This window comes from Gasterosteus aculeatus, chromosome Y, assembly GCF_964276395.1.
Source record: "Gasterosteus aculeatus chromosome Y, fGasAcu3.hap1.1, whole genome shotgun sequence".
NCBI lineage: Eukaryota > Metazoa > Chordata > Actinopteri > Perciformes > Gasterosteidae > Gasterosteus > Gasterosteus aculeatus.
In genome coordinates, this window is record NC_135709.1 from 4,795,463 (window position 1) to 4,815,745 (window position 20,283).

Genomic DNA, 20,283 nt, shown 5'->3' on the forward strand with positions numbered 1-20,283 from the left:
CGCCGTTGTAGACCGAGCTTTGCCGTGTTTGGCAGAGCGCCTTGAGTGCCGTGTACAACCAGTATGGATCAACCAATTGATCCATATATATAAGGCGGTCCGGATTATAAGGCACTGTCGTTTTTTGAGAAAATTAAAGCCTTTTAAGTGTGCCTTGGAGTGTGGAAAATGCAGTATATTTACTTTATTTACTTAATATTACAAAGGGCGCCCCATTTGTTGAACAACGACAGGCGGACAAGAGCAGCCGTTTCGAGCGAGAGCCTTATTGTTTTATTAATCTGTCCGTTGAAATTGTTTGTGCTTCATCAACTAATGTTTCACATACCTAATATGCCGCATTATACATATTTTTATATTAATTTCAAACTTTTAAAAATTGAAAATTAAAAAACTTTATTTATTTATTGTAAATGACCTCTCGCGGCCCACCTGCAGTACCTTCGCGGCGCACACTTTGGGAATCGCTGCTCTAAACGAACTGACCAATGATGCCTCTATGGGGGCGGGGTTATATGTGGAAACCCCGCCTCACTTTCAGACCAAACCGAACGGAGATTGTTTTCCTCTCTCTGTGAGCTTTTCACTTTGCAGCCCACCGCTTGAATTGTTTATTTTTAAATCACATGCCACTGATCAGTTGCTATAAGAACACACTTTGGCACCAGAGTCGTAGCGCTTGCACCAGAAATATCGGATTATCGAAATATCCGTTGGGATCTTAAGTTGCTATTTGGGAGAGGGGTGAGTTCAGCTGAATCCATTCAGCAAGCTAACGCAGCTTTAGCTACATCACTAACGTTAGCGGACGTTTTGAGTACACCACACAGGGAATCGGCTTTTATTTGGGTGGCGCTCACTCGAAACTACATCCGATAAAGGTTCCCTTATGAATCGATAGCTAAAAGTGGCTTCAGGTGGCTATATGCTTTGCTGAAACAGACTAACTGTTAGCTGCATGTGCGTAGCCCCGGACGTTGCGCGGCGTCGGGACCACTCGTGTTGTTTACATTAGCTAGCTAGCAGCTAACTGGCAGCTCACAGACCGAGTCGACAAAACGAGTTCCCGGTGTCGAAAATAAGAGAGAAATGCTTTCGTACACCGTGAAGCTGCATATGCGGCCACTTCCTTCCCTCCTCCCTGAGGTGGGGTGTAATGTGCGGCGGTCTCTGCGCCACGCTCTAAATGGCGGGCGAGGGGGGGAAGCGTCGCGCTGTAACTCGAGGTCGGTGCTTCGTTAGGCCGTAAAAGTGGACGACGAAGCGCCGTGGTCAACTAACGGCTGTTAACGGACATAAGTTGGGCGTATTAGTCGGTTGCGTGGCTAATAGCGTTACGGCACCGGGTGAAGTCGAGGCTTCTGTGAATGCTGCAGCCTCGCTTCCTTTTGGAGCGACACCCAAGTAGACTTTTTGCAGAAGGCCATTGTGTCACTTCTGCTCGTAATGGAACGTAATACATTCTTGCTCCGTTGGGTTTCTATCGATCTGTCTTCTCGGAATTTGTTCCGATGCTTATGAAGCTGTGGGACGGCCGGCCGACCGCGTTGCTCCCACAGCACCTGTTTGTTGCATCGATGACGTAGGCTGTGTGTTGAGTTCGCAGTCTCAGCAGCCAATCAAATGCGTTCAGTGAAGTTAACAACTCGATGGATTTAGCCATCAACTTAGCGCGTAATTTATATATGTTATACATTAATAATAATATGTATTAATCAACCTACAACTGTTCTGAGCAGCTTTAGTGTTTATTGCATGTTATGCAGTTCCAATATGTTGAAAATCGATTTACACAAAACAAGTAATAAGTAATTAAACCGTTATTTATAACTAGGAGTATAAAATGTATGAAAATAAAACAAGCAGCAACTTGTTTTGCCAATCGTATGCACACATAAACTTGTTCTGTTTTGCATCCTGTTGCTCCACCCTCTCTGCAGCAGCCTTTTGCCTGATGCTGCTGCTCTGTGGTTGCCCACATAGAAGGATGGAGCTTCAGGTTTGGGGGCTGGGGCCACACAGCACATCTTTTGAATGTCAAATTCTAGGTTTGTTGCTGCCAGAAAGTCTCAAGACTTCTGCAAGTTTAAAGTTGACGTTAAAGTTGAATCAGACACACTCAAACCTAATCTTACATTGACCTAGTTCCTAGTACGCTATAGCACAAACTAAAACTGCCGTGCAGCATCACACGTCAATGAATCAAATAAGATGCTTGTTCTCGTTGGTTTGCAGGTCACTCGGCTCTCACCAGAATGTGTTCATAATGAAGCGGCGACTGGCGGATCAGGAAACGTTTTTTGCATCCCAGCAGCGGCGCCTAGCTGGCAACGCGGAGGCCTTCCAGCACCGCGTCCTCGCCCCCGCTCCTCCCCCGGCGGTGTATGAGGCCGTGTCTGACAACATGCAGCCCACAGCAGGCCCCCAGTACTCCGTCCCCCAGGCATACCAGGTGAACTCTGCTTTTCAACCTGCAGATCAACTTTAAGCTTAAATGCAGCTTTAAGTCACAGGCCACAGATTTACTAAAGTTTTAACTTCTTCCCATCGTTGTCACAGGTGTCTCTGCTCTCCCAGGTTTCTAACGTGGCCCAGAACAGCGGCGGGCATTCGCACACCCCGAACCCCACCATCCACGTGGGGTCCCACCACCACGGCCCAGCAGTCCAGTCCCTTGGGCCCTCGGTGATGTCCGGGCACAGCCATACAGCTGCTCCTCAGGCCTCCCCACAGGGCCAACAGTTCCAGAGGCTCAAGGTCAGTCAGCCCCTTTTTATTTTAATTTTGTTTTAAAAATCAGATTGGCAGGCTGATGAAACTGACTTTTCCTCCTCTCTGTCTTAAAGGTAGAAGATGCTCTGTCTTACTTGGATCAAGTGAAACTGCAGTTTGGCAACCAGCCTCAGGTCTACAACGACTTTCTGGACATAATGAAAGAGTTCAAGTCTCAAAGGTGAGGCCACCTTTTGGTTTGAAATGTTCATTCATTAAGTTACAACTTGCTCTGTTCTAACTTGATCAGGATTGTACCAGTAACGATTTGCATGGCCCTTTATAGTAATAAAAAGCAGAATAACCTTGCTTATCTCCAACTTGCAGAAGTTAATTCGATTTTAATCATTTAATAATGATTTCGATGTGCCCCAAAAAACCCCGTCTTTTACTTCTGGAAAATAATCATTTTCAAGCTTCCATAAAGACAGTTTGTTTATATTCACTGTCCTCCTTTACCGAGAACGGCCATTCTCCTGTCTCCGTCGCAGAAGTTGTCATTCAACAGTCTAAAGTTCAGAGGTCACACACTGGTCGAGATTTTTGTAAAACTCTTAATGTCCCACAATGTTGGAGCCCTTTGAATGCCTCTCGCCTCGTCTCTCAGTTAGAGCAAGCTGCAGTTGAAAGTTGCAACTGTCAGATTGGGAAAATAAATAATCTGGGACTGATTTTGTAGGGTCACAACCCAGAGACGTGTGAGTAAAACTATGCTTTAAGTCAGTTGTCAACAACCCAGTGCCCGCGTGCACCAGGTTGCCCGCAAGGACCATATGAGGCGCCCGCAGGCCTGTTCTAAAAATAGCACAACTCACCACTAGTGAGCGGTCTAAAAAAAATTAAATTAATTTCAAAATGAATAATTTTTTTTATCACACTTGCATTTATATGTATATAAAAATGACCAGATATTTAAAATAAAATAATTAAAAATATTTGTATAATACATGAGAGTTTTGATAATTTAGTCGAACTCTGACCTATTCTAGTTCAAAGCAATGATGCGGAGCTGAACGCACATTCTTACCCCAAAAAACATGGCAGAAAAAAGGAAGAGAACTTGTCATTTTCACAGTGAATGGGAGGAAGAATTATTTTTTACTAGGGGTGTAACGATTCATTTTAACTTCGATTCGAATCGCGATTCATGGTTGCCGATTCGATTCATGGACGATCTGGGTTAATTTAGAACGATTCGATCTGATTCGATTCAGTGACTTGAAATCGATTCAGTAACTTTACTGGACAGTGCAGGCAAAGTTTGTGAGATCCCTGTTGTTTCTTGTAAGGAAATCAGGTTTAAATTAATTATGGATATTATAAACAAGCAAACAACAATTAATGGCAAATGTATTGACCTTTTATTTGAATCAGGTGCCATTTTCAATGTAAACATTACACAATAATTACACAATGTTTGGATCAATTTACAGAACCCCGGATTTTCAACCACATTGTAGGGCCGCATGTCTTTACAGCTAAACTTGGCAATTGTTACTGTGATGCTGAGTTTGGTGCTGGCGAGGTCTGATGTGTCTGCAGAGCTGGAGTTACCTGCTGCTGCTGCGGTGACGCTGCTAGAGGCGCCTGACTGTCGGCGTTGTTTAATCCCACGGCGCCTTAGTAGATGGCCGGAAAGATTCGTCGTGTTTCCGTGGTTTTTTATTTGGCTTCTACATATTCTACAAACAGCGACCAACTTATTTAGAACACCTCAGTGTTTGCAAAAGCTAAAAAGTTTCCAAGTATTGATACAATCGATTATGTACTATTTCAATCGATTTGTAATCGATATATGTCGTCCGGAATGCCAATTTGCAGAGCACAGATCGATTCAGTTGGATCGCAGGAATATAAATCGATTAATCGATTCAGTGAATGAATCGTTACACCCCTACTTTTGGGTGAAATCAAGGAGTTCATGCAGTCCAAAGGGGAAAACGTCTCGCTGCTAGAGGACACAGAGTGGACACTTGACCTTGCATTTTTAACGGACATCACTGGGAAACTAAACCACTTGAACAGCAAGCTGCAAGGCAAAGGTAAGACTGTTGTTGACATGATAAGTGCTTTAAATGCATTTCAAGCCAAGATGAACATTTTCTCTGTGCATTTACAGAGAAAAAAAATGCTGCACTTTCCCTCTGTGCGATCGGTGCTGAAAGACAATGCTTCTGCATCTGAGGCAATGGACAAAGTTTCAGAAAAGTACTGCCAAGTCATAAACAGACTTGGACAAGGATAGGTTTTGTGACCTTGATCAGCTTGAGCCATGTATCTCATTCATCTCCAAACCTTTCATGAACAAGGACATAACTGACATTGCTGAGCAACTAAGTGCAACGTTCAACTTGGATGCTGCACAGGTGGAGATTGAAATTGTAACATTTCTAAATGACCTGCACCTCAAAGCCCACCAGGCTGCACCAAACCTTTGGAGCCTTGTTGACACAGAAAAGTACTGTGGTGTAAGCACAGCAGCTATGAAGGTTGCCGGCCTGTTCGGTTCAACCTATCTCTGTGAATCAGCGTTTTCTGACATGAACGTCATCAAGAACAAACACAGAACCCGCCTCACACCTGCAAGACTCACTCAGAGTTGCAGTGTCAAGTTACACACCAGACTACAATACACTGGTGAACAGCATGCAATGCCAGTCTTCCCACTAACAAAGAAACAGATACCAGGTGATGTCAGTTGCAAAGCTGAATCAAAAATAGGATACATTGTGTTCAATTTAATAGGGTTAGTGAAATGTAACAGATGTAATGTAATCATTTTGTAAAAATTCAGCAGACTTTGTCATTAGTTCAAAATGCGATTAGATGTATTTGAAAATATGTAAGTTGATTTTCTTAAACATTACATAATTGATAACTTTTTCAAACAAGTTGCAATACATAGTTAATGATTTGTTAAAAGGGTTTGTCACTAGCAAGTGAAATAAAAAGATTTTTCACATGAAATGTTGTGGATTTAAATTCGGAAAATGGTGTTCAATAGAGTATTCATGAAATGTAAAAGATTATTTTGTAAAATGATTAGTGTCACATAGATGAGTATCATTAATCATTAATAATATATAACTAAAGGCAAAGAGAGAAACTTTGTTATTTCAGAAGAGTGTATCAAAATGGGTGCCCTTCGTATGACTCAGTACCCATGAAGTAGCCCTCAGGTTCAAAAAGGTTGGTGACCCCTGCTTTTAAGTGGAAACATACGACAGAAAGAGTTACTAGTTTGATTAATTAAGAAGTGAATTTCAGAGTTTAGAGGCAACAATCCTTCACTGTTCTATAAATTAGTTCCTACATTTCAGACTTAATGTAACAGATTAGCACGCTTAGATTTTTTGAGTTATTTCTATTCCCATCTGTCTTTTGAACAAGGAATTCATGTGAATTGATTTACTCTATTTATCTATCTATATTTCTTCCAGCATTGACACCCCCGGGGTCATCAGCAGAGTGTCGCAGCTCTTCAAAGGTCATCCCGACCTCATTATGGGCTTCAACACCTTCCTGCCACCTGGCTACAAGATCGAGGTCCAGAGCGCCGACCTGGTCAACGTGACCACGCCCGGTCAGATCCACCACATCACCCCGCATGGCATTTCAGTCCAAAACATCCCCATAACGGGAGCGGCGACCCTCCATCCGCCCCAGCTCCCGGCCACCACGGCCCTGCCCCCCCCGACGCAGCCCTCCCCTGCCAAGATGAGCAAGGTGAATGTGACAGACAATGGAGTGACGAGCTCACTCCGTATGTAATGTTAGTCCCGCCTCCACGGGTTTAAAATGTTTTCTAATCGTTTTTTTTTTGGTTAGTTAAATACGTCTCAACGCTCTTCACTTTGTGGCCCCTCCCAGCCTCTTCCGCCCCAGGCATCGACGCCGAGCAGCCAGAGCAATCCGTCCATCCCCGCGTACACCTCCCCTCGCTCCCCGCCCATGCTGCTCCTGCCGCCGCTCAGCGGGACCCCCACGGGGCCGCCCATGCCGAACAATCAGCCGGTGGAGTTCAACCACGCCATCAACTACGTCAACAAGATCAAGAACCGCTTCCAGGGCCAGCCCGACATCTACAAAGCTTTCCTGGAGATCCTCCACACGTACCAGGTCAGTGATGCAATGGTGTGAGATTTCCAAAGTTGATGAGATGCCTTTGTGCCCTCTGGTGTTACTCACGTCCAGCGCTAAATTCACGGTGAACGTGTGCTTCTCCGCTACAGAAGGAGCAGCGCAACGCCAAGGAGGCCGGTGGGAACTACACCCCAGCCCTGACGGAGCAGGAGGTGTACGCTCAGGTGGCTCGACTCTTCAAGAACCAGGAGGACCTGCTCTCAGAGTTTGGGCAATTTCTCCCCGATGCCAACAGTTCGGTGGTGAGCTTCAGTTTAGTTTCCCTCTCTTATTTAGATACTTTACACCAGCGATTCCCAAAGTGTGGGCCGCGAAGGTACTGCTAATTACTACTAATTTTGAAAAGTTTGAAATTAATATAAAAATATGTATGATGCGGCACGTTAGTTATGTGAAACATTAATTGATGAAGCAGAAACAATTTAAACGAACAGATTGGTTAATGGGTTGATCCATACTGGTTGTGCACGGCGCTCAAGGCGCTCTGCCAAACATGACAAAGCTCGTCTACGACGGCGAGATTCTGAGCGGCGCTCAAGCGCGTGAGATATGGAGCTGCTTTCAGGGCACGTCGGAGAAACAAAGCTGTCGTTCTTGCCGAACACATAATGAGATTAAAGAGCGAGAGACGGCTCCCTTTTCTCTACAGTAGCTGAACCATCTTAACGGGGAAAATAAGTTATTCTAAAAGCAGCCGAAGATTTAAGGCGTCGATGGCGAGAGGGCAGCGGGAGCGGACGCACCTCGCGACATCGATCGGACCCTGAAAGTACCGTCTCCACCTCCCCACACCCCCTCCATTGCCAAACGTTTGACTGCTACGGCGGCAAATCACCAGCCGGTCTGCGAGCTGGACGCATTGGTCTTAATGTGCCGGTAATGATGGTAAATGATGGTTGTAGCCGGTTGTCATCTACGGTTCACTACGGTTACATAAAGGTGTCGTTTGTGTTTTGACAACGTTTTATCTCATTATTTTGACTTTCTATCTCCTTTCTTTAGTGCGGAAATGGGCTTTTGTTGTGTGAATGCATCACTCCAGCCAATCCAAAGACGGGGTTTGTAACCAGTCGGATGTAGACACCATGGTGACTGGCTCCGCCCCCTTACTGTCAGAAAGAACAACAGCGAGCGCGTAGAAAACACCTTCGATCGCGAGCGATGAAGTTCACGTTTTGCAAGCGAGCAAATACCTCGCGCGAGACGGACTTTTGCTGGCGGATGGTTGATTTACGTGCGCGCATCAACCTGATTTGCGCTCTCGAATTTTGACAGTGATTTGCGCTGATAGACTGCAGTATCTTATGCGCCTTATTGTGCGGAAAACACGGCACACGAGCTCCGGAGAAAATGGTATACAAAACATACATTGTCGGTTAATACATTTTTAATCGGTTAAATTCTTAAGGTCATTTAATCATCCCTAGTTTATGTTTTGATCAGAGTTGTGATTAAAGGTTTGGGTGGGCCGCTAAAGATTTTCAGATTTCAAAGTGGGCCGCGGCATTCTTGAGTTTGGGAACCGCTGCTTTACACCATTCAGCATACAACACTGTGACCTGCTGGAATAATCCCACTGTGGAGATCCAGAGTCAATTCATGTACCCCCCCCCCCCCCCTGGATCTTAATCAGCGTTGTGTATTCCTTGTAGCTGCTGAGTAAGACCACAGCTGAGAAGGCCGAGTCGGTACGGAACGACCACGGCGGCACCGCCAAGCTGCAGCTCAACAACAAACAGAGGCCCAATCAGAACGGCTGCCAGATCCGCCGTCATCCGGCTCCCGGGACCACGGCCCCTGCCAAGGTGCACGCCAGCAATCCTCGCTTACCGCCGACGCCACAGTCCCCTCCGGCTTCCTTTTATCTTCCCCTCCTGTGTGTTTTTTGTTCTTTTAAATGACTCAACCGATGTCTTCTCTCTGCTACTCTGGTGACCCCACAGAAGAAGCCCAAGTTATTGAATTTGAAAGATTCCTCCGGGCCGGAGGCCAGCAAGCAGGGCATCGGAACAGAATCTCTCTTCTTTGAGAAGGTGACTTTTTCATGTGTGCTGTGTCTCATGTTTGTGTGAATGTGAAAGAAAACGTTAACTAAATGAATTCGAAGGCAGAAGAAAATAACTCTGTTACTAAGAAAGAATTACAAATGTTTCATAGCTATTTGTCTCATCACGTGTCTAATAATTGGTTATCTATAGTTTCATATTCGTACCGCTTCGGTCAAGTACAGTTTTCCACGATAACAACGACTCAGTTTTGTTGCGGTTCTCTAATTGTTTTATGTAACACACACATTATTCTTAATTTTGATTTGTCACTTTAGGTGCGCAAAGCCTTGCGAAGTGCAGAAGCCTACAACAACTTCCTGCGATGCCTGGTCATCTTTAATCAGGAGGTGATCTCCAGAGCGGAACTAGTTCAGCTGGTGTTGCCCTTTTTAGGGTGAGTACGTCGTCCTCTCACCTGGAGAAGAATCAAATATTTAATTTGTTTACAGCTTAATGTATATAAATGTTTTCACTTTAATTTGTCAAACAGGAAATTCCCAGAGCTGTTCAACTGGTTCAAAAACTTCTTGGGATATCGGGAAATGTCCCACGTCGAAGCGTACCCCAAGGAGAGGGCCACCGACGGCATCGCCATGGAGATAGACTACGCCTCCTGCAAGAGACTGGGTTCCAGTTACAGAGCTCTGCCCAAAAGCTACCAACATCCCAAGTGCACCGGCAGAACTCCACTTTGTAAAGAGGTGAGCGGGAGAAAAGAAGAGAAATATGGGTTTTGAGTTCTTTACAAGAGGAGTTGTCCTGCTGTTAATGTCAGTAGATAAGGTCTAATTCGACTTTAAAGATGACTCTGTGTTTGTTTCTGCTTTGCCCAGGTCTTAAATGACACCTGGGTCTCCTTCCCCTCCTGGTCTGAGGACTCTACATTTGTCAGCTCCAAGAAGACTCAGTACGAGGAGCATATCTACCGATGCGAGGACGAACGCTTTGAGGTGAGAAGACGTCCATCTGTTGTCATCAACAAAAACCGCTGCAATTTCCTCCTTCGGGAATTCTTTCTTTCGCTACATACCGAACAAAATCTCCCTGTTTTCTCTCCCTCAGTTGGACGTGGTACTGGAGACAAACCTGGCGACTATCAGACTGCTGGAGACGGTACAGCGGAAGTTGTCCCGAATGTCCGCGGAGGAGCAGGCCAAGTTCCGCTTGGACAACACGCTGGGCGGCTCTTCAGAGGTCGTGCACCGCAAGGCCATCCAGAGGATATACGGAGACAAGGCGCCCAACATCATCGCTGGCCTGAAGAAGAACCCGGCGGTTTCTGTCCCCATCGTGTTGAAGAGGTGCGAGTCCAACTCACTCCTTTTTCCAAAATCCTTTTAACAAGCCGATATGTGTATTTGGATAGAGGGGCAGTTTTTTATTGGAGAGATTGCTCTTAAACTAGAGTTCTATCATTTAGTGTGTGTGTGTCTCCCGCCTTCTTCCCTGACCAGGTTAAAGACCAAGGATGAAGAGTGGCGGGAAGCCCAGCGAGGCTTCAACAAGATCTGGAGGGAGCAGAACGAGAAGTATTACCTCAAGTCCCTCGACCACCAAGGCATCAACTTCAAACAGAACGACACCAAAGTGCTTCGATCCAAGTCGCTGCTGAATGAAATCGAAAGCATCTACGATGAGGTGAGTTCCTGTCTTCTGTACCAGCGCTGATGCAAAAATGTGATATCGTAACTATCTGAGAACCAAACTCGCCTCAAGGTCGGCGTCACCAAAAACTGCCATCGATTTGTTCTCGCTCCGCAGCGCCAGGAGCAGGCGTCCGAGGAGAACGGCGTGCCCCAGCTAACGCTGGCGCACGAGGACAGCCAGATCCTGGAGGACGCGGCGGCGCTCATCATCCACCACGTCAAGCGGCAGACCGGCATTGAGAGGGAAGACAAGTACAAGATCAAACAGATCATCTACCACTTCATCCCCGACATGCTGTTCTCCCAGAGGGGCGAGCTCTCCGACGTGGAGGAGGAGCTGGAGGAGGAGGATGAAGAGGAGACGAGCCTGGAGGGAGGCGCGTCCAAAAAGTACAACTGCGTTCCCGGCGGCGGGAGCCCCTCCAAGTCCAAGCTGCTGTTCAGCAACACGGCGGCCCAGAAGCTGCGCGGCTGCGACGACGACGCATACAACCTCTTCTACGTCAACAACAACTGGTACATCTTCCTGCGGCTGCACCAGACGCTGTGCTCGCGCCTGCTGCGGCTGTACGGCCAGGCGGAGCGACAGATCCAGGAGGAGATCAAAGAACGGGACTGGGAGAGGGAGGTCCTGGGACTGACGAAGGAGAAGAGCGACAATCCGGCCACCCAGCTGCGACTGAAGGAGTCCAGTGAGTGACGACAGGCTGTTTCCGTGTTGTTTAAGGGACCGGAAAGAGGTTTTCTGTTTGCTTGGGTCGTTATTTCCGCGATTAAGCCGACGTCACTACGGCCCAAATCTCCCACAACTGCCCCTTTTCAGCATGAACCAGACTGAAGCGTTTTATTTTGCTTTCCACTAAAGGACAGAAGATCCTTTTTCTATTTGTCTACTGACATATGGGAAATGTTCCCACTTTAGTCCTTTTTTCTGAGAGAAGGTCTATATTTGTAGGATTAATGCAGTAGAAATGATGAAGGGTTTCACTCGTATAAATTACATGAATTCATTTAGTGAATGAAACTTAAAAAACATACTGAATATTGAGCTAGAAATCACTCATTTTGTCAAATTGAACTATTGCCTTAATGAGCACCGCCTACTGGAGAATGTTGATGGAAATGTGCCGATCAAAACAACCTTCTGCTTTTGCTCTTCTCTCCAGTGGACATCGAGGTGGAGGATTACTACTCGGCCTTCTTGGAGATGGTTAGGAATTTGCTGGATGGAAATATGGAGGCTTCCCAGTACGAAGACTCCCTGAGGGAAATGTTCACCATTCACGCTTACACGGCCTTCACAATGGACAAGCTCATCCAGAGCATCGTCCGGCAGGCAAGCATCCCGCGGTCCTCTCCCCCTGCAGGGCTCTCATGTCACACGGCTGTTTTAAAACCATCCCTTCTCTCCACCCAGCTCCAGCACATCGTGAGTGACGAGATCTGCATCCAGGTAACGGACCTCTACCTCTCGGAGAGCGCCAGCGGTGCCAACGGAGGGACGGCGTCCACCCAGTCCTCACGGAGCCCCGCCGAGGCCACGTATCAGCGGAGAGCCGAGCAGCTCATGTCGGATGAGAACTGCTTCAAGGTAAACGCAGAAAGCTCCTACGGTCACTGGAAATGTAGGATGTGGGGGAGGTGATGCAATTGGATTTAGGATGATGACACCACGCGCACGTTTCAAAAATTGTGAAACTATCGTTCATTTTAGAAGGTCTTTAATCACCTGAAAGCAGGAGGATTTCTTACATTTGTGTATGGGTACAACCAATAAATCTTCTCCATGTTTGCAAAATGATGCACTAAAATCGTATTAATTCACTTATAGAACATTAACAAATCAGCTGGCCTGTTGAATGTCAATGCGAGGTCTACAGCTCACAGATTATTAAAATCTGATATTTTTAAATCACGCTGATTATGTATAAAAACTGCTGCAGGCCAACTGCCCCGAAAAAACTCCTATTCATATCATGGTAGATGCATGCACACAGGTCAGAAAATATTAGTCTTTTAAAAAAAGAATTCACACACTGTTTGAATTAAGCTTCACACGCTTCACACTTGTTTCCTCCTCGTCACTTTCTCAGGTGATGTTTTCGAGGAGCAGGTTGCAGGTGCAGCTCACTGTGGAGCTTCTGGACACCGAGGAGGAGAACTCAGACGAGCCCATGGAGGCAGAGGTGAGAAATCCTGCTCCGTTTGAAGCTTTCCTGTCGCAGCGACAGTCAGGAAACAGGAGTGTGACGGCTGGCGGAGGGACCGGATTAGAAGGACTTTTGGCTTTTGACTAGTCCTGACTTCCCACATTGATGTTTAGTTGCAGAGAGTGATTCTCATTGGCTGCTTATGTCACACCCTCTTGTTACATTTGAGTATCGTCTTTATATTAATTAAGAAACTAAACATCCAGCAAATAAAAGCTGTTTTCACATTTTGTCTGGTAAGAGGGTCTACTTTTCCAGCTGGAGTGGAAAGACTAGTAAGGATTTCCAACCTTTTGGTGATATTGGTGTAAGCAGCGGTGTTTGATTGTGCGTTGCGCCTGTCCTTTGTCCTCAGCACTGGTCGGATTATGTTGGACGCTACTTGAACCCAGATTCCACCTCACCCGAGTTGAGGGAGCACCTCGCTCAGAAGCCCGTTTTTCTTCCCAGGTGAGTTTTCACATCTGGTCATTTGATTTGGTCAAAATTGTAATAATATTTTTGAATTGTGAAAGCAGTTTTATGTCTTCTGACGCAGAGAACATAGGGTGATGACTTTTTATTTTACTGCATAACATCAGACAGTGTCCCAGTAAACCAAACGGCACTGCTCACGTAAAGGTCAGATGGCAAAGTCGAACACGAGTCCTCCTCATTGAAGGAACTCCAATCGGTTGGTTCTCACACGTTCCTCTCCTCCCGCCAGTCGCTCTCATCACGTTGTGTCTTTGCGCTCGCGACCAGGAATCTGAGACGGATCCGGAAGTACCAGAAGGGCCGCGAGCAGCTGGACAAAGAGGCGCTGGAGGGTGGCAAGAAATCCCTGGAGAAGGAGAAAATGGAGTGCATGTTCAAACTCAACTCCTACAAGATGGTGTACGTCTTTAAGTCTGAGGATTACATGTACAGACACACTGCCCTGCTGCGAGCTCACCAGGTACTGAACAACCCGCTCGTTGTTCTTTTGAACTCAGTTTGGCTCACTGTCTGTGCTCTAGATATACGAGAACGAGGTTTGACCTTTCGTAAAATCTAATCTATCCTTTAACCAAAAGTTTCCAGAAAAATGCCTGCGGCCAAGCGACAGGTTTCTTAAAGTAATTATCAAATAATATTTGAGAGATAAAAAAATGTTTCTATTTCACATCATGTGTTTTTTTCTATTTAAACTAAATATTGTTTTTCATCCATATTTAACAGTGTTTAGTCTTTCATCTGCAGCAATCTAACAGTACCATATATTATACAGCCACATAACAAAACATTTTGATTTATACATTTTGTTATCAGTTAGTCTGATTGTTGCATGTTCAAACCGTTGAGTTAAGAGAATAGTTTGACAAAAACACAAGCGTTTTAAGTATCAATAGTGACTTTCACATCTAAATATGTAAAAATGCAGCCAGCAGCCGTTCAGCTCAGCTTGGTTTAGCAAAAAAGTAATACAAAATGAATGTCACATACAAACGCCACGTTTCGCTCAATCCAAAGTGGATTTCTAACTGTCACTGATTTGGGAGTGATCTCGCTCTGCAGACATTGAGAACTCCGTGCAGTCCATTGAGCTTCAGTGTTCAGACTGTCTGTCTCGTGTCTGTGTCGTCCACCTTAACGAACTCCCGCTTCCTCCGCAGTCACACGAGCGGGTGAGCACGCGGCTGCACAGGCGCTTCCAGGCCTGGGTGGACACGTGGGCCCAGGAGCACGTGACCGGCGACATGGCCGCCGAAACCGACAAGTGGCTGATGGGCGACGCGCGTGAAGGCCTGCTGCCCTGCTCCACCAGCCGCCAGCCGGAGGTCCTGCACTTCGTCAACATCAACAAGTACCGCGTCAAGTACGGCCCGCCCGGCAAGGTGCCGTAGCCGAGGGGCGACCGGGAGGGAGGTCGACGTGTCTGAAGTCGAAACAGGTTCGGGAGTGGAGGTCGGGGACGAGGGCTCATTAATGTGTTTTTAGGGTTGACGTGGGAGCACAGTTAAGCTGGCTGCCGTGTACGTTGCACCCGGGGCGGCAGGATTACTGATTTTACCAGCGTTTTTAGCTGGGCCCAATTTTTTCCACAGGGCCTTTGGTGCCAAAACATGTGAATTGTCACTACCTAGTCGCAGGCCGGAGCTCGTACCAGCACTCTGAGCCGCTCCTCACATCCCCTGAGCTTCTAACTGGCTGCCAAGTACACAATGGGCACATCGGAGGTGGAGTGGTGCTTTCTTTTGTACTTTTGTCACAACCGAGCTTCGGTTTTGATTTCTTTCAAGTGACAGATTTTGTCCGTCAGAGTACGAAGCCCCACCGAGGTGAAACAATCATACAGGGATTTCTTTTATGTTTAGTGTTCTTCTACAGTATCCGTGGAGAAACAATATGGTGGACAAGTGCACTTATTTAGAAAGAGGGTTTGGAGGGTTTTGGATGGGAGCACAACAGAGCGTGAGAGATGTGACTCTGACATTCCTGCCATTACGTTCGTATCACAAAACGCAACGAGGCTCACTCTTCCTCCTCGGAAACACACGGCAGCATTATTAGAATCGGTGCCTGAGCCTCAAACTGGGCTGTCGGGTTTACGTCAAACAGCACTGTTACAAAAGCTAAAATAATAATAATCACAACCTCACAACACTGTTTGGTCTCAGACTGTAAGGTTGTAACGTTCCTGTATGTGAGATACTGACGTGTATTCCAGTATATGTCTTGTATGTGTATATATCTATATAGATATATATATGTATAGTTCTATTAACACAAATGATCCTCGCCGCCCTGGATGTCAACCTTTTTAAAATTCCCTCAACACACTAGCTTGTACGCGCGCACACACACGCGCTGGTCTCATTCTAGGAGGACTGTCCACATGCCGCTCATGTTGTAAATACACTGTATATAGTCTCAGACTTTTTATGACAGATCTGTGTTGTTGTGCTAGTAAACTTTCCAAGCTTACTGTGGACTTTAGTGATGGATGACTAAAGTTAGTATGTACATGAAAAAGACAAATGCAAGACCATTTATTACAGTTTTTACCAAAGGGAGTTGATTATGAAATAGCTGTTTTTTTCACCCTTTGTGTGTTCCTTTATGTATTTACTTTTTAATTTCTGTAGTAAAAAATGTGGAATAGTAGAAATGTATCCAGGTCTTTCGGTTTTTAAACTGCAAAGATAATGGAAGAAGTCACACGAGCATGTCTTTAGTCCATTTATTTGGACGTTATTTAAAGTAATAATAAAAATGATATTTGTAGCCTACGGAGCCCTCTGTGCAGTTTTTTTTCCCATTTTACCTTCATTCATTTGTGTTTCAGTGGACTGGCAGCAAAGCCAAAATAATGAGACCAAGAGTCAATGAAACTACATGTACTTTACCATAACATTATGTGGGAAACAAACCATACTCTTACTGATTCTCAAACGATAAAGGATATTTTAACTTCTCACATTTATTTTACTGCTATATTTGCAAAGTTCAACAAGCTTCCAGTATTTTAACAGAAGAGGAGTACAACATCTTGAGTAACTAGGCTGGTACTTGCTGTAGAAGCTCTCAGAATTAAATAACGCATTAATTGCAGGTTCTGCTGAAAACCGACAGATAATCCAAAATTATGTATTTTTTGAACGGGTTTATAAGGTTTTGAGGAGCGACAGGTTAGAAGAATAAGAAGCACGAATTGGAGCAGCTATAAATAACACAAAGCGCTAATCTTTTCTTATTTCACATATCTTCTCTGGTTTGCATCCATCCAGAGGCGGTTCTCCGGTCCTTGTGAGAGCATCTTTCTCTGCACGGCGGCGGATGTCGCCCAGCTGAAGTGTCTCAATGATGAGAAACCCTGCAGGCTCCTCTCCTCCTGTAAAAGGATTAGTGACGCCTGGCACTCTTTCACACATACACCTCTCCAACATCTGTTTTAGTCTTAAATGTCCACTTTACACGCAGAGGACAAACACACCAATGTCCCTAACCCTGCCCCCAGGGGGACCCGGATGAGTTTTTAAACCTTTTAAACACAACGCACCATGTGGCTCCACAGATGGAGCAATTATATTGAAATGCTTTGACAACTGTTGCACGCATAGCAGTGAAAAGGATCGTGTGGTGGATGTGGGATAATTTGGGGGAAGGGCGAAACGGACCTAACCCAACCAGGATTCAGTGATCTGTCCAATCAGAAAGGTCCGTCCTCTGCTATCTGCCATAAGGCCCTAACCTTTCCGTAAGAAGTCAATGTCGTTGTGTTTTCCTATTTGTCGTTGTGATTTGCACTTCAGGGCCACCATAGCCTTCCCACGTAAATGTTACTATTGTAGAGTGACGAGACAGGAGACGGAGATGCGTTTTACAGCTTTACTCTCCACTTCAATAATACATATCAACTCGCAACACGTGAGAACTACCGCGGACACGCACGTTAAAACCTCACATCAAAAACACTTTCCCTTAAAGGTACAGTCCCTTGGTGAATGTCTCTCCAGCGTTACTTGTGGGTCACCACACAATCATTAATAGGATGCATCACCAAAGCTAATAAAATAAGACCCAAGTAGCGCTAATTAGTCCAGGTCTCATTCTGCAGGAAACTTAACAGGCCCTTTTTCTGTGTATGCGTCACAAAACCCACTCGGGTCGTAGGAAAAGCTGGACTGAGACGAGGAGGGACACTTTTGTTTAGTCTCTAGCGAGCAGCGTTGTGCTCCGCTGCACCCTGGCCCTTGCTTTGTGGTACACCCGGGGGAAAAGTCATCCTTTCAGAGGGTACCGTGTCAAAAAGCAGGCCGGCGTAGACGTGTCCCTGCAGCCTTGGCACTGAGGAATGGGAACTGCCGCTGTGTCAGTTCTTTTTTATCTCTGCCAAGCTGCGAAGGACAGAGACAGATTTTCTTTTTCATTTAAAATGTTGTGCCACTTTCTCGCCATGTTCAACCCGCCCATGAGGACCAGGACTAGAGTCCACGCCAAGGGTGAGGTCACTACACATTTGGCTGGAGTAAGGCCGTGGGTGTGTAGGCCTGCATCGTGCACGTACTTTGGGGAAGCGCCTTGAATAATTGTTTTCCTGTTGAAGGATTTGTATGGCAGCAGAGCCTTGTTCATGCAGCCAAAAAGCTGTAAAGGCACAAGAGTGAGTTGAATATACTCATTGTTCACAACCTGTATGGATGGTTCTTTTGTTCTTATATATGGAGCTGCATCAGACACAATGATGCGTTCCTGGTGAATAACCAGAGCAAGTGTTTTAAAAGGGGGCAGTTTAGGGCTCTTAGTAAGTGGGACTGAGTACATCAGAAAATGGGAGTAGCAGTAATGTCTCAAGAAATATGACTTTTTGTAGAGAAAATGAGGGGAAGGAGAATAGTTTAGTATTTAGTATTTATTTTTTAACGGTAGTTTTAGAACATGAATATTTAATAAATGCAAACTGATGACAAAATCCTAAGCACACAGCTGACAGCCGGGTTGCAGATATGGACACTGAGATATCCAGATACTGAACTGCAGACCCACAACACTCACTACACAGGACGAGACTACAGAGACGTTGCTGTGGCTTGGGGAGACAATGCAAGGCAGATGCGGGGAGGTTACACTGGACACTTTGCAAGCGCGTGTTAGCATGACGGAGTGTTGGTGGGGTTTAACAGGTTCTTGTGGTCTTTTTTTTTTGTAATCTGAAAATGACCAGATGTAGTATTGTGATTGATATTTTGGTCCACGCATGGTATTATGAGAGGCTTTCATTTTGGAATAGTACATAAGAATGTCTTGCTTATCCCTGGGTGAGACTGTGGGGATGTGTACTATCAATCTGAAGTGAAATGATCATGTAACAATTGATAGTTTCCTTTTAATTCTTACCTGAAATGGACCAAAAGTAGTCTCGTGAAGGATACTGAAGGAAATTGGCCCATCTATTGTATTTTGAGAGGCTTTCATTTTGGAATAGTAGATCAGAATGTCCTACTTATCCCTGGATGACACCTTGGGGATGTGCACTATGAACCTGAAGTGGAATTATCATGTAGCTATTGGTTGTTTCCATTTTAAATACCATGTGAAATTGATTATAAGGCTGCTGAATGAGATTTAAGGGAAGGTTTGGTGATCTATGACATTTCGCGTCGCTCCACGCGGTTAACGACAACTGACTCTTGGATGCTTTGTCCGGCGGCCGCAGGAGTTCTTGGCTGCTTATCTAGCCGTCCGGCCTGTGCCCCGACGTGCGGAGTTGCGAGGACCCGTCCAACGCTGCTCGCAGCTTTAATTAGGGTCCTCGCAACGACTAGTCGTAGAGAAACCTATTGTTTTTTGAAAACTTATTATTATTATTATTATTATTCTCTCACGCAACGATTGCCTTTTTGGGGACTTTATCATATTCAAAAAGTTGTTAAATTTGGCACGCATATCAGGTCTAGTGCAAAATTATTAATAATTAATAATTTTGGGGTCTTGCATTTGGGTACAAAGAAATGTGGCCATAGCGCCCTAGAAATTTGAAAAGTATCCCACTAGGCCAGTTTTTTCCCCCGATGCCTGATTAACTTGAAATTTGGCACACAGGTGCTCTTGGACATGCTCTACAAAAAGTCCATCATGGTATGCAAATTTTTTGGCCTATTTTTGGCTTATTTTCGTGATTTCCTAGAGTTGTAAAATACCGAACTCCTCCCAGGGATTAAACCAAATTCTTTTCAAATTCGCGCAGTGTGATCTTGAGGACCTAGGCTCTAAAAATTGCATTTTGCCGGAAGAAATTCCAAACTATGTGTGTAGGGAGCATTTTTGAAAAACCACCAATTGGCATGAAAATTGAAGTTGTTTTAACTCCACCATACTTTATCTAATCTGCTCCATATTTCTCATATAGCATGAACATCCATATGATCATTTTTAACCGTTGTCATAGTGCCACCTGGGGAAAACAGGAAGTTGATTGTTTTTTTTATTTTACACCCTGCTCCTCACAGGTTTTGCTCCTCAAAGGTCAATATGTTCCCTCTCAAAATGTCTCAGCAGAGAGGTAAGACCTTAATAATGCTTCAATGTGAAAATGATAGGAATCCGATAATCGGTGGCGAGAAGGTGCATCGGCAAAACTGATCCTTCGCCAAGAACAACTAAACCGTTGTAACTCTACTGGACATCATCGGATTCTTTCTAAATTACACATGTTTGATGAGACTCTGGGTCTTAAGAGATGTAAAGTAGAATCAAGTCACAGCGCCACCTACTGGTAACCAGAAGTCACAGTTTCTAGTATCCAGTAAAAAGCCAAGGTGGTATTTAGAGAGGCTTTTATTTTGAATTAGTACATCATCATTTCCTGGTTATTGCTGGGTAACACCTTGGGGATGTGTACTATCCGTCTGAAGTGAAATGATCATGTAACTATTGATAGTTTCCTTTTCCAATGTAATTCCAAACTGACCAGATGTATTCTTGTGAATGACATTTTGGCTC

The 20,283-nt window shown here is 45.2% G+C and overlaps 1 protein-coding gene across 4 annotated transcripts; it reads left to right on the forward strand.

Moving 5' to 3' along the window:
* Positions 1 to 513: 513 nt before the first annotated feature.
* Positions 514 to 16,070, forward strand: LOC120812659 (paired amphipathic helix protein Sin3a-like). Of its 4 annotated transcripts, XR_013454790.1 has the most exons (22): positions 627 to 744; positions 1,944 to 2,048; positions 2,236 to 2,452; positions 2,560 to 2,757; positions 2,847 to 2,953; positions 6,213 to 6,498; positions 6,643 to 6,891; positions 7,005 to 7,157; positions 8,568 to 8,720; positions 8,859 to 8,948; positions 9,239 to 9,357; positions 9,454 to 9,664; positions 9,797 to 9,913; positions 10,026 to 10,264; positions 10,418 to 10,601; positions 10,725 to 11,301; positions 11,776 to 11,945; positions 12,027 to 12,200; positions 12,703 to 12,795; positions 13,175 to 13,269; positions 13,358 to 13,756; positions 14,454 to 16,070. XR_013454790.1 is itself a non-coding variant. In XM_078097440.1 (21 exons), the coding sequence occupies exons 2-21, from the start codon at positions 2,267 to 2,269 to the stop codon at positions 14,682 to 14,684; spliced, it is 3,825 nt and encodes a 1,274-aa protein (XP_077953566.1). In that variant the 5' UTR covers positions 514 to 744; positions 2,236 to 2,266; the 3' UTR covers positions 14,685 to 16,070. The 4 variants fall into 4 exon arrangements, 2 of the variants coding, with proteins under 2 accessions (XP_077953566.1, XP_040024737.1); XR_013454791.1 differs by lacking the exon at positions 1,944 to 2,048 and having other exon boundaries at positions 514 to 744; XM_078097440.1 differs by lacking the exon at positions 1,944 to 2,048 and having other exon boundaries at positions 514 to 744; positions 13,564 to 13,756.
* Positions 16,071 to 20,283: the final 4,213 nt, after the last annotated feature.